Genomic DNA, 14550 nt, shown 5'->3' with positions numbered 1-14550 from the left:
GCTGAACACATCAGGTGAGCCAATGACAACAGGCATATATCTGCAGCCACCAATCAGCAGCAAGCGCAGGGCAATATATTGCTTAAAAAAAAAAAAAAAACTAAACAAATTACATAATAGAAGTAAATTAGAACATGCCATTTTAAACAACTTTCTATCTTAACCACAAAAGTATCTACTTTTTTTTTTAACTTTTCCCTTTAAACCAGATAATTATTTTACCAACGGCCCCAACATAGCACCCTATTACAACAACAGTTATGTTAAACATATTCTATGTTGGTTTATGAATGTATTGCCTATAAATGGGCATATTAATTATCAGTTGAAGAGAAAAAATAAAATTTATAAGCCCCAATGGTTTTTTTTTATTGGAGTTTTAGAAAGGAAAACCATAATGAAATCTATACATGATGATAACATACCTCTATGAATTCCATTATCTCTTCAGCATTATGATGACCTTCATACTCATGAGTATTAGATTGGTTGAATACCACTGTTGTTGGATACGCTCGAATATTATGCTGCAGAAACAAAAAAATTTAAATTGTCATGTAATAGACAACTATATATTTATAAATTGAGAATCAATATCATATTTTTCCCTTTAAAGTGATGAATAAATACACATTTAGACATTCAAATAAAATAAACAAACAACCTAGTTTCCATTACATCAAACACATTTTGATTATTTCTTGTAGCAGCACAACTAAGACTTGTACTTGCAATAACAAAATTAGATTTGAATGTGGAGCAATAAAACGTGTTTCCTTTTTGTCTTTTACTCTCCGTCACTTCTGCAGTAGGATTCTCCATGCATTACAGACACTCAAATATTTTCCACTTTAAACCAATTAATAATTTGCTATAGATAGGAATGTGTCTTCAGAAGTATTACAGATGCAGTTTAACATGACTTTTTAAAATTGCCAAACCATATCCCTACGTGATTGTTTCAGTACATAAAGTTGTTAATTTCTATGGAATACTATTCATTTGTATGCTTGTCACCACTTTACATGAGCTAGCATCATCATCATCAGAGGGTGTGAAAACAGACTAGCTCAACATCAGCTTGCACAAATACATTACAATTTCCAGAACTGCTTATTCTGATAAGTTACAACTGTCTGAAGTTTATGTGGATAAAAACAACGGTATTCACATGCACTGTGTATTTGGGATTCTCTTTAGGAGCGTTCACTACTGAACACAGTCACGCTGTTCTCAGTACACATTTTGCTCTTCTACATGCAGTACAGAACTGACAAAGTTCATATAGGCAAAGACACAGTAATTGCCACGGCCAGCATGACATTTGTCTGCCGTGCAGGAGACAGATCACACACATTCACAGCTGCACATGCGCGCACTTGCTATCTATGTGCAGGTGTGCCAATACTATTATCGGCTTGGATTGGTCAAGGCTGAAAATGGGGCATGTGGGTTTAAAGTGATATTCCAGCCAAAATTTTAATCCAAATGGATGCATTTCAGTTTTGAACAAAAGCCTTTTTGCAATATACATGTATTAACAAAAATGCTTCTAATAAAAGCTATAGCCGTTTCAAGTGTTTTTAAAGGGAAAGTAAACCCATTTTTTTCATAATTCAGATAGAGCATGCAATTTTAAGCAACTTTCTAATTTACTCCTATTAACAAATTTTCTTCGTTCTCTTGCTATCTTTAAAAAGCAGGAATGTAAAGCTTAGGAGCCGGACGATTTTAGGTTCAGCACCCTGAATAGAGCTGGTTTATTGGTATATACATTTAGCCACCTATCAGCAAGCGCTACCCAGGTGCTGAACAAAAAAGCTCCTAAACTTTAAATCCCTGCTTTTCAAATAAAGATAGCAAGAGAACGAAGAAAAAAATAGGAGTAAATTAGAAAGTTGCTTAAAAACTAAATTTATGCTTATCTGATAAATCTATTTCTTGACACGGTGAGTCCATGGAATCATCTTAATTACTGTTGGGAATATCACTCCTGGCCAGCAGGAGGCGGCAAAGAGCACCATTAGCAGAGCTGTTAAAGGTATACTGAACCCACATTTTTTCTTTTATGATTCAGATAGAGCATGCAATTTTTTTTTTTTTTATTTTATTGAGGTTCTGAGTAGGCATACAACAAATATAAAAAGCGAAACATAATGATGACGAAATACAGATATCGTATAATACAGTTCTATATAAAAACAGAGTACGTTTCCAAAAATAATAATTCAAAGTATAGTGTATAAGTAAAATGCCAAATATTCTGTAAGCCCTCTGAACAGCAGAAGAGGTCACTCTTGGACCCCAGTTATGCGCTCATAACCATAGACAGAAGGCTGCTTCTAGGAAGAGAGACCACTTTTGGATCTCCATATGGGAACCTCTATTTTATAAGCTTATAAGTCTTAAGATGTATATATCAGGGTATTATAACATCATATTAAAGTAGATTCTGTAAATTGTATGCATCTGTCATTATTCTTTAATGATACTGCCTATACCTGGAGGTCAGATTAAAATATTAAGCTAAAATATTAACCTCATTAGAATCTGCAATAAAGGCACTTAAATCTCTAAGAAAAAACAACTATCATAACCACAGAATGACCTTTTACATTTTGAAGCTTCATCTTAACAAGTTTAATATAAAAAAAGTAAAGTTTTGAGTTTGTGAATAGTGCTGGGGACAAACAACATATTAACAAAAAAAAAACCCAAAAAAAAGGGCTTAAACAGAGGGAACAGCTAGAGCAATTTTGGGAGAGCAACCATTTATGAAATTGAAAAGTTTAAGTAAGCAAGTAATGTAACAGGGCTAGGAGGTTTTCCATTCACTCTGATAATTCTAATTTTACTGTATTTAAAACTAAGTATGAAATAGCCTGCCGTCTCGGCCGCTGACGACAAAAGCATCCCACACAACATCTATGCAATATGTACATAATGGCACAACCAAGGGTAAAAAGTAAGCCTTCATCATTTCCCAACGTAATAATTGCTATACATATAATATAAATGAGAGGGGAAAAAAAAAAAAAATGTCTATCAACAAGTATTAACTGTTAGTGGTCATAACAGAACAAATAGAAATAACTATGGGTGAGTACTTATAGGACAGCAACTTATTAACAAGGTAGATATTCACTGATTCAGAATGTTCCTGTAATAGCAGTCATTAACCTCTTAGGGCTTCAGTATGTGCAATTAGGAAAGGGAAAACTATGTCCATTCTGATAAACGATTTAAAGCTGTGTATTAAGTGCCTCTTAACTATCCGGAGTATATAGACAGTTCAAGAGGCTGAACCCCTTCTCTCACCCAACTCCGGTGCGGTGGTACTCACTGTGTCCCAAAACTATGTTCAGTAGCCAGGATATATGCTCAATAACGTGTGTCCTTACATGCTGTCTCCCTGTAGCGCAGCTCTGTACAAGAGAGCTGATGAAAAGTGCCAGGCTGCCCCATTTGCTCTCTAGAGGGTGTCTCTGAGGTAACCTGGTGATAGCCGCAATTTGTTGCCTTGCCACTTCTGAAATAAAGCATGGCTCCACCGGAACAAATCCTTGTGCAGAGTGAGTTGTAGATTGTTTGCAAGCTTCGTTGCTCAACACATGCTTAGGGATCTTGCCATCATCTGTATCCCACATCGAGTTATGTGCCTCCCTTGAAGTAGTCAGAGACCCGCTCTGGAATAACTCAGCACAATGTTCCCGACCGCATGGTGCTGCATCCCCTGGTTTTCCTTGTTCCTCTACAGGGGCATTTAGATGCAGTGAAGCAAAGGAGGTTTGCAGGGTTTCTGTAAAGGAGATCTGATAGGTATTTAGCAGAGCCTGTATCTCTTCCAGCAGGTAAAAAGCAGACTCCATAGTGATTGTAGGTCAGACAGATGTTGTATGTTTTCAGCAGTAACTGCTGCGTAACGACAAGGCCGGAGAGCGCCTCGCCGGGGGGTTGAAATAAAGGCCGCAACCTCAGATGTTATACCGGGCTCTGATGCCAGCAGCTATTTCCTTAAGATTGAGCTCATTAGATGCAGGCTGTTTAGCGGTACGTAGGTCAAGCGGTATGATGCAAAAATAAATCAGCTAAGGCACAATATTATGTAAAGAACACTTGAAATGCTGGAGCAGCATACAGATATGCGACCTGTCATGGCCGCTGCCCGGAAGCTCCCCCCTAGAGCATGCAATTTTAAGCAACTTTCTAATTAACTTCTATTATCAATTTTTCTTCATTCTCTTGCTATCTTAATTTGAAAAAGAAGGCATTTAAGCTAAGGAGCCAGCAAATGTTTGGTGCAGAACCATGGACAGCACTTGTTTATTGGTGCTGTCCAATCAGCAAGGACAACCCAGTTTGTTCAGTAAAAATGGTCCGGCATCGAAACTTACATTCTTGCTTTTCAAATAAACATACCAAGAGAATGAAGAAAAAATTAATAGGAATAAATTAGAAAGTTGCTTAAAATTTCATGCTCTATCTGAATCATGAAAGACAAATTTGGGGTTCAGTGTCCCTTTAAGTATCACTTTCCTTCCCATAAACCCCAGTCATTCGACCAAAGAAAAAGGAGAGAAAGGAATAACACCAGGTGCAGAGGTGCCTGAGGATAACATAACAAATACACTGTCTGAAAAGAAAAGGGAGGGAGAAAGAAAGAGAAAGAAAAAGAAAAAGAAAAAGAAAGAGAAAGAAAGAAAAAGAAAAAGAAAGAAAGAAAAAGAAAAAGAAAGAGAAAGAAAGAGAAAGAAAAAGAAAGAGAAAGAAAGAGAAAGAAAGAGAAAGAAAAAGAAAGAGAAAGAAAGAGAAAGAAAAAGAAAGAAAGAAAAAGAAAGAAAGAAAGAAAAAGAAAGAAAGAAAAAGAAAGAAAAAGAAAGAAAAAGAAAGAAAAAGAAAGAAAAAGAAAGAAAAAGAAAGAAAAAGAAAGAAAGAAAGAGAAAGAAAAAGAAAGAAAGAAAAAGAAAGAAAGAAAGAAAGAAAAAGAAAGAAAGAAAGAAAAAGAAAGAAAAAGAAAGAAAGAAAAAGAAAGAAAGAGAAAGAAAGAAAAAGAAAGAAAAAGAAAGAAAAAGAAAGAAAGAAAAAGAAAGAAAAAGAAAGAAAGAAAAAGAAAGAAAGAGAAAGAAAAAGAAAGAGAAAGAAAGAGAAAGAAAAAGAAAGAGAAAGAAAGAGAAAGAAAAAGAAAGAGAAAGAAAGAGAAAGAAAAAGAAAGAGAAAAACATAATTTATGCTTACCTGATAAATGTATTTCTCTTGTAGTGTATCCAGTCCACGGATCATCCATTACTTGTGGGATTTTCTCCTTCCCAACAGGAAGTTGCAAGAGGATCACCCACAGCAGAGCTGCTATATAGCTCCTCCCCTAACTGCCATATCCAGTCATTCGACCGAAACAAGCTGAGAAAGGAGAAACCATAGGGTGCAGTGGTGACTGTAGTTTAAAATTTAGACCTGCCTTAAAAGGACAGGGCGGGCCGTGGACTGGATACACTACAAGAGAAATAAATTTATCAGGTAAGCATAAATTATGTTTTCTCTTGTTAAGTGTATCCAGTCCACGGATCATCCATTACTTGTGGGATACCAATACCAAAGCTAAAGTACACGGATAATGGGAGGGACAAGGCAGGAACTTAAACGGAAGGAACCACTGCCTGTAGAACCTCTCTCCCAAAAACAGCCTCCGAAGAAGCAAAAGTATCAAATTTGTAAAATTTTGAAAAGGTGTGAAGCGAAGACCAAGTCGCAGCCTTGCAAATCTGTTCAACAGAGGCCTCATTTTTAAAGGCCCAGGTGGAAGCCACAGCTCTAGTAGAATGAGCTGTAATCCTTTCAGGGGGCTGCTGTCCAGCAGTCTCATAGGCTAAGCGTATTATGCTCCGAAGCCAAAAGGAGAGAGAGGTTGCCGAAGCTTTTTGACCTCTCCTCTGTCCAGAGTAAACGACAAACAGGGTAGATGTTTGACGAAAATCTTTAGTAGCCTGTAAGTAAAACTTCAAGGCACGGACTACGTCCAGATTATGCAAAAGACGTTCCTTCTTTGAAGAAGGATTAGGACAAAATGATGGAACAACAATCTCTTGATTGATATTCCTGTTAGAAACCACCTTAGGTAAAAACCCAGGTTTGGTACGCAGAACTACCTTGTCTGAATGAAAAATCAGATAAGGAGAATCACACTGTAAGGCAGATAACTCAGAGACTCTTCGAGCCGAGGAAATAGCCATCAAAAACAGAACTTTCCAAGATAAAAGTTTAATATCAATGGAATGAAGGGGTTCAAACGGAACTCCTTGAAGAACTTTAAGAACCACGTTTAAGCTCCACGGGGGAGCAACAGGTTTAAACACAGGCTTAATCCTAACCAAAGCCTGACAAAATGCCTGGACGTCTGGAACCTCTGCCAGACGCTTGTGCAAAAGAATAGACAGAGCAGAGATCTGTCCCTTTAAAGAACTAGCTGATAAGCCTTTGTCCAAACCCTCTTGAAGAAAGGACAATATCCTAGGAATCCTAACCTTACTCCATGAGTAACTCTTGGATTCACACCAATAAAGATATTTACGCCATATCTTATGGTAGATTTTCCTGGTGAAAGGCTTCCGAGCCTGTATTAAGGTATCAATGACTGACTTGGAGAAGCCACGCCTTGATAGAATCAAGCGTTCAATCTCCATGCAGTCAGTCTCAGAGAAATTAGATTTGGATGATTGAAAGGACCTTGTATCAGAAGGTCCTGTCTCAGAGGCAGAGTCCATGGTGGAAGAGATGACATGTCCACTAGGTCTGCATACCAGGTCCTGCGTGGCCACGCAGGCGCTATCAGAATCACCGATGCTCTCTCCTGTTTGATTTTGGCAATCAGTCGAGGGAGCAGAGGAAACGGTGGAAACACATAAGCCAGGTTGAAGAACCAAGGAGCTGCTAGAGCATCTATCAGCGTTGCTTTCGGGTCCCTGGAACTGGATCCGTAACAAGGAAGCTTGGCGTTCTGGCGAGACGCCATGAGATCCAGTTCTGGTTTGCCCCAACGATGGACCAGTTGAGCAAACACCTCCGGATGGAGTTCCCACTCCCCCTGATGAAAAGTCCGACGACTTAGAAAATCCGCCTCCCAGTTCTCTACGCCTGGGATGTGGATCGCTGACAGGTGGCAAGAGTGAGACTCTGCCCAGCGAATTATCTTTGAGACTTCTAACATCGCTAGGGAACTCCTGGTTCCCCCTTGATGGTTGATGTAAGCCACAGTCGTGATGTTGTCCGACTGAAATCTGATGAACCTCAGGGTTGCTAACTGAGGCCAAGCTAGAAGAGCATTGAATATTGCTCTCAACTCCAGAATATTTATTGGGAGGAGTTTCTCCTCCTGAGTCCACGATCCCTGAGCCTTCAGGGAGTTCCAGACTGCACCCCAACCTAGAAGGCTGGCATCTGTTACAATTGTCCAATCTGGCCTGCGAAAGGACATACCCTTGGACAGATGGACCCGAGATAGCCACCAGAGAAGAGAATCTCTGGTCTCTTGATCCAGATTTAGTAGAGGGGACAAATCTGAGTAATCCCCATTCCACTGACTTAGCATGCATAATTGCAGCGGTCTGAGATGCAGGCGCGCAAATGGCACTATGTCCATTGCTGCTACCATTAAGCCGATTACTTCCATGCACTGAGCCACCGACTGGCGTGGAATGGAATGAAGGACACGGCAAGCATTTAGAAGTTTTGACAAACTGGACTCCGTCAGGTAAATTTTCATCTCTACAGAATCTATAGGAGTCCCTAGGAAGGAGACTCTTGTTAGTGGGGATAGAGAACTTTTCCTCGTTCACTTTCCACCCATGCGACCTCAAAAATGCCAGAACTATCTCTGTATGAGACTTGGCAATTTGAAAGCTTGACGCCTGTATCAGGATGTCGTCTAGATAAGGAGCCACCGCTATGCCTCGCGGTCTTAGAACCGCCAGAAGTGAGCCCAGAACCTTTGTAAAAATTCTCGGGGCTGTAGCCAACCTGAAGGGAAAAGCTACAAATTGGTAATGCCCGTCTAGAAAGGCAAACCTTAGAAACCGATGATGATCTTTGTGAATCGGTATGTGAAGGTAGGCATCCTTTAAGTCCACTGTGGTCATGTACTGACCCTCTTGGATCATGGGTAGGATGGTCCGAATAGTTTCCATTTTGAATGATGGAACTCTGAGGAATTTGTTTAAGATCTTTAGATCCAAAATTGGTCTGAAGGTTCCCTCTTTCTTGGGAACCACAAACAGATTTGAATAAAAACCCTGTCCTTGTTCCGTCCGCGGAACTGGATGGATCACTCCCATTACTAGAAGGTCTTGCACAGAGCTTAGGAATGCCTCTTTCTTTATCTGGTTTGCTGATAACCTTTTAAGATGAAATCTCCCTTGTGGAGGAGAAGCTTTGAAGTGCAGAAGATATCCCTGAGATATGATCTCCAACGCCCAGGGATCCTGAACATCTCTTGCCCACGCCTGGGCGAAGAGAGAAAGTCTGCCCCCCACTAGATCAGTTTCCGGATAGGGGGCCATTCCTTCATGCTGTCTTGGGGGCAGCAGCAGGCTTTCTGGCCTGCTTGCCCTTGTTCCAGGACTGGTTAGGTTTCCAGGCCTGTCTGGAATGAGCAACAGTTCCCTCTTGTTTTGAAGCGGAGGAAGTTGATGCTGCTCCTGCCTTGAAATTTCGAAAGGCACGAAAATTAGACTGTTTGGCCTTTGATTTGGCCCTGTCCTGAGGAAGGGTATGGCCCTTACCTCCAGTAATGTCAGCAATAATTTCCTTCAAGCCAGGCCCGAATAAGGTCTGCCCCTTGAAAGGAATGTTGAGTAATTTAGACTTTGAAGTCACGTCAGCTGACCAGGATTTAAGCCATAGCGCCCTATGCGCCTGGATGGCGAATCCAGAATTCTTAGCCGTTAGTTTAGTCAAATGAACAATGGCATCAGAAATAAATGAGTTAGCTAGCTTAAGCGTTCTAAGCTTGTCAATAATTTCAGTCAATGGAGCTGTATGGATGGCCTCTTCCAGGGCCTCAAACCAGAATGCCGCCGCAGCGGTGACAGGCGCAATGCATGCAAGGGGCTGTAAAATAAAACCTTGTTGAATAAACATTTTCTTAAGGTAACCCTCCAATTTTTTATCCACTGGATCTGAAAAAGCACAACTGTCCTCAACCGGGATAGTGGTACGCTTTGGGACCGTCTGCCATAAGTCCCGTGTAGTGGCGTCTATTGGAAACATTTTTATAAATATAGGAGGTGGGGAAAAGGGCACACCCAGTCTATCCCACTCCTTGCTAATAATTTCTGTAAGCCTTTTAGGTATAGGAAAAACATCAGTACACACCGGCACTGCATAGTATTTATCCAGCCTACACAATTTCTCTGGTACTGCAACTGTGTTACAGTCATTCAGAGCAGCCAATACCTCCCCAAGCAATACACAGAGGTTCCCAAGCTTAAATTTAAAATTAGAAATCTCTGAATAGGTTTCCCCGAGTCAGAGATGTCACCCACAGACTGAAGCTCTCCGTCCTCATGTTCTGCATATTGTGACGCAGTATCAGACATGGCTCTTAATGCAATTAAGCGCTCTGTCTCTCTTCTAACCCCAGAGCTATCGCGCTTGCCTCTTAATTCAGGCAATCTGGATAATACCTCTGACAGGGTATTATTCATGATTGCAGCCATGTCCTGCAAGGTAATCGCTATGGGCGTCCCTGATGTGATTGGCGCCATACTAGCGTGCGTCCCCTGAGCGGGAGGCGAAGGGTCTGACACATGGGGAGAGTTAGTGGGCATAACTTCCCCCTCGACAGAACCCTCTGGTGACAATTCTTTTATAGATAAAGACCGATCTTTACTGTTTAAGGTGAAATCAATACATTTAGTACACATTCTCCTATGGGGCTCCACCATGGCTTTCAAACATATTGTTTAAACAGACTAGCAATGAGACTAGCAAGCTTGGAAAACACTTTAAAACAAGTTTACAAGCAATATAAAAACGTTACTGCGCCTTTAAGAAACACAAATTTTGTCAAAATTTGAAATAACAGTGAAAAAAGGCAGTTACACTAACGAAATTTTTACAGTGTATGTAACAAGTTAGCAGAGCATTGCACCCACTTGCAAATGGATGATTAACCCCTTAATACCAAAAACTGAATAATAAATGACAAAAACGTTTTTCAAACAAACAGTCACAACAACTGCCACAGCTCTACTGTGGCTTTTTACCTCCCTCAAATACGACTGAAAACCTTTTGAGCCCTTCAGAGATGTCCTGGATCATGCAGGAAGAAGCTGGATGTCTATGTCTGCAATTTTTTCTGCGCAAAAAAGCGCTAAAATAGGCCCCTCCCACTCATATTACAACAGTGGAAAGCCTCAGGAAACTGTTTCTAGGCAAAATTCAAGCCAGCCATGTGGAAAAAATTAGGCCCCAAAAAGTTTTATCACCAAACATATATAAAAAACGATTAAACATGCCAGCAAACGTTTTATATTACACTTTTATAAGAGTATGTATCTCTATTAATAAGCCTGATACCAGTCGCTATCACTGCATTTAAGGCTTTACTTACATTACTTCGGTATCAGCAGCATTTTCTAGCAAATTCCATCCCTAGAAAAAGATTAACTGCACATACCTTATTGCAGGAAAACCTGCACGCCATTCCCCCTCTGAAGTTACCTCACTCCTCAGAATATGTGAGAACAGCAATGGATCTTAGTTACTTCTGCTAAGATCATAGAAAACGCAGGCAGATTCTTCTTCTAAATACTGCCTGAGATAAACAGTATGCTCCGGTACCATTTAAAAATAACAAACTTTTGATTGAAGAAATAAACTAAGTATAAAACGCCACTCTCCTCTTACGACCTCCATCTTTGTTGAGAGTTGCAAGAGAATGACTGGATATGGCAGTTAGGGGAGGAGCTATATAGCAGCTCTGCTGTGGGTGATCCTCTTGCAACTTCCTGTTGGGAAGGAGAATATCCCACAAGTAATGGATGATCCGTGGACTGGATACACTTAACAAGAGAAAAAGAGAGAAAAAGAGAGAAAAAGAGAGAAAAAGAGAGAAAAAGAGAGAAAAAGAGAGAAAAAGAGAGAAAAAGAGAGAAAAAGAGAGAAAAAGAGAGAAAAGAGAGAAAAGAGAGAAAAAGAGAGAAAAGAGAGAAAAGAGAGAAAAAGAGAGAAAAAGAGAGAAAAAGAGAGAAAAAGAGAGAAAAAGAAAGGATAGATATCAGGTAAGCATACATTTTGTTTTCTTTCTTAAATTACTGTTGGGAATCAATACCCAAGCTAGAGGACACAGATAAGGGAGGGACAAGACAGGTAACCTAAACAGAAGGCACCACTGCTTGAAGTAGCTTTCTCTCAAAAGAACCTCAGCCGAGGCAAAAAATCCAAATTGAAACATTTTGACAGGACATGCAGAGAAAACCCAAGTTGCAGCCTTGAAAAACCGCACGAAGAAGAGATAGTCCTAGATGAAAGATGTAATTCTCTCAGGAGACTGCTGCCCAGCAGTCTCATAACCAAAACCATAATACTTCTCAACCAGAAAGAAGGAGAAGCAGAAGCTTTCACACCTAAACGTTTCTCAGAGAAACAAACAGAGGGCAGAAGAAAAGGGCAAAAAAACGGATGAGAAAACATGAGCTCTACCCGAATTCAAATCCACAACCTCCTGCTTCAGGAGCGGTGGAGCTAACCACATCTCCCTACCTTGGTCGCCTGAAAATAAAATTTTGAAGCAGGCACAACCTCCAAGTTGTATAACAAACATTCTTCTGAAAAGAAGAACTATGACGAAGACAAGGAAAAACAATTTCCTGATTAAATTTTCTGTCCGAAACTACTTTAGGAAGGAATCTAGTTCACAACGAAGAACCGCCTCATCTGCAAGAAAAAGATAAGGCGAACCACACTGCAAAACAGAGTTCCAACACTCTTCGAGCAGAAGAGAAAACCATAAAAAACAAAACCTTCCAAGATAACTTAATATCTAAGGAACGCAATGGCTCAAACTTTAAGAACCAAGTTAAAACTCCCAGGAGGAGCAACAGATTTAAAAGCACAGGCCGGCCTAGGTCGGACCAAAAGATTGCACATCTGGCACGTCCACCAGACAGACACTTAAGCAGCAAAAAAGAAATGGAGAAATTTGACCTTTTCATGTAGAAAGTACTAAGGCTAAAATCCTGATCCTACTTCAAGAGTAGCCCTGGATTTACACCAATAAAGAAATTAACGCTATAAACTTATGGTAAATCCTCTGTAACAGACTTGTAAGCCTGAACCATGGTCACAATAACCGACTCAGAAAAAAACACGCTTAGAGAGGACTAAGCGTTCATCTCCAAATAGACAGCTTCAGAGAAACAAAATTTGAATGAGATAAAGGACCCTGAACAAAAAGGTCCCTACTCAGAGGCAGACTAACAAGGCGGAAGAGATGACATCTCCTCAAGGTCTGCTTACCAGGTCCTGCAAAGGCCACGCAGGGACAAATAGATCACCGCCGCTCTCTCCTGAATGATACAAGCAATGACTTGTGGAAGGAAGACAACCGGAGCAACAGGCATGTCAGCCTGAACCCTGAGGATGCATCCATTAAAGTGACCTGAGGATATCACACACCATACCTCTGCCACTTGGCAATCTGCCGAAACATCATCAGAGCCAACTCCAACACCCCCATTTGAGGGTTAAATTGGAGGACACCTCTGGAGAAGTCCCACTCCCCATGATGCTACCCAGTTGTCCACTCCTGGAAAGTGGAAGACAAAAAAAAAAAAAAAAAACCCACCAACAATTGAGAGCTTTCGCCTAACGAACAATCCAATTCACCTCCAACATGGCTAAAGAACTCAGAGTTCCTCCCTGGTGGCTAATGTAAACCATTTGAGATGCATTGTCTGACTGGAATCAAGACATGGAAGGGAACTGCACTCCAAGACAGGATCAGGTACACATCCTGTGACTCAGCAACATCCAGCCCTGGGTGCTAAATAGCACTCCAAAAAAGCTGTGATGTCACCAGAGCCACAGGCAGTTAACCTCAGTTCGGAATGGGTGCAAGAAACAAGGGGGATTACAAATAAAAAGTAATACAACACATAGAAACACCCAGCACTCACCAGCTAGCTCACAGCTAAGATAAAATCACAACTGTAAAGGTTAGTCACCGCATCTGGCCAAATGGGAAAGCTCAGGCACCACGTCAAGGTCCTTTCCATTGCCCGAGTCCCTAACACAGCCACTGGAATCAAGCTAAGGACAACTGAGGCCAGACTATCAGAGCATTGCAAAACGCTCTCAACTCCAAAATGTTAAGTAGGAGAGCAGACACTTCTGCGCCAAAAACAAGACCCAGACATTTTCCCAGCCCAGATCGTTGGCTTCCGTGGTCACATCCCCCAGGAATGTCTCTAGAAACATGTGCCCCGAGACAGATATTCCTGAAAAGTCACCATGGAAGAGAGTCTATATTTAGCCCCTCCATTCCAAGGAAATAGAAAAGGAATGGATGACCGAATAAGCCACAACACAAAGAACCATCACCTGTGGGTGGATTCGAACTCTTGACCCTTGGTTTCCCAGCTAGGTGTGAGATATCTGGCTTGTCAGAAATCTTCTCCTATATAGAGAAACTACTAAGCCAACAAATTCCACCTTGTAGATTTAGAACTTCTCAGAATTCATCTGCCATCCATGAAAAAGCAGATTGGACCCGACCACCTGAAGAGATCTTACTCGAAGAAGGATGATACCCGACTCATATTGTCTAGAAGAGCACCCTCTTCCTAGATTGACAAGACTGAGAAACTTAAAAAGATCCCGAACCATGGGAATGATAATACCTCCTACAGGTCTAAATTAAATATGAATAGACCCTCCTGAAACAAAGGAAAAGGGTACTATTTTGAAGGTCAGAGCCAGAGAAACTAGAAGAAAACACCTAGGTCCTGTTCCCAGACTGGAACGGAACTTTCACCCCCAAAGAGGAATGTCCAAACCCAGCTCAAGAAATGTCTCATCATAACTGGATTGCAGATACTCTCAAAGGAGAAATCTGTCTTAGACAGAAAAACTTTAAAATGGACTCTAGAAGATTTGACTGACTCTGCATAAGAGAATAAAAAGGAAAATTGTGCTTTAGACTCATTCTAGTCGTGAGGTAGAAAACACCAATTTTCTCCCAAAAGACAGACAATAAATCTGCCAGACCAAGTCCAAACAAGGTCTCATACTAAAAAAGGGAAAAACCAGAAGCTAGAGTTTGGAGGAACATATAAATTTGAAACTGCCACTGCAGAACTATAGGCCTAGACCGTACCACTAAGATACCAAAAGGCTTCTCAGCTGACCAAAAAGTCAGACACAATGTCCACGGCTAACACAGCAAGTCTACTAAAAAAGACAATGCTCTAAATTAACAACAAAACCTCCAGCCTCATATCCATGGATCCGAAAGTGAACTAGCTACCTTTTATAGTATCAGGGATCTCTGAGCCATAG

The 14550-nt window shown here is 40.7% G+C and overlaps 1 protein-coding gene across 1 annotated transcript in view; it reads right to left on the bottom strand.

Moving 5' to 3' along the window:
* Positions 1 to 14550, bottom strand: part of DNAJC10 (DnaJ heat shock protein family (Hsp40) member C10) — a 204280-nt gene that overhangs the window by 81122 nt on the left and 108608 nt on the right. Inside the window, exon 15 of the mRNA XM_053712848.1 lies at positions 426 to 527. Within this exon, the coding sequence (XP_053568823.1) occupies positions 426 to 527 (102 nt within the window). The remainder of the gene's footprint in view (positions 1 to 425; positions 528 to 14550) is intronic.

Source organism: Bombina bombina, chromosome 1, assembly GCF_027579735.1.
Source record: "Bombina bombina isolate aBomBom1 chromosome 1, aBomBom1.pri, whole genome shotgun sequence".
In the NCBI taxonomy this organism is placed as follows: domain Eukaryota; kingdom Metazoa; phylum Chordata; class Amphibia; order Anura; family Bombinatoridae; genus Bombina; species Bombina bombina.
This window is presented reverse-complemented; position numbering and strand designations above follow the sequence as displayed.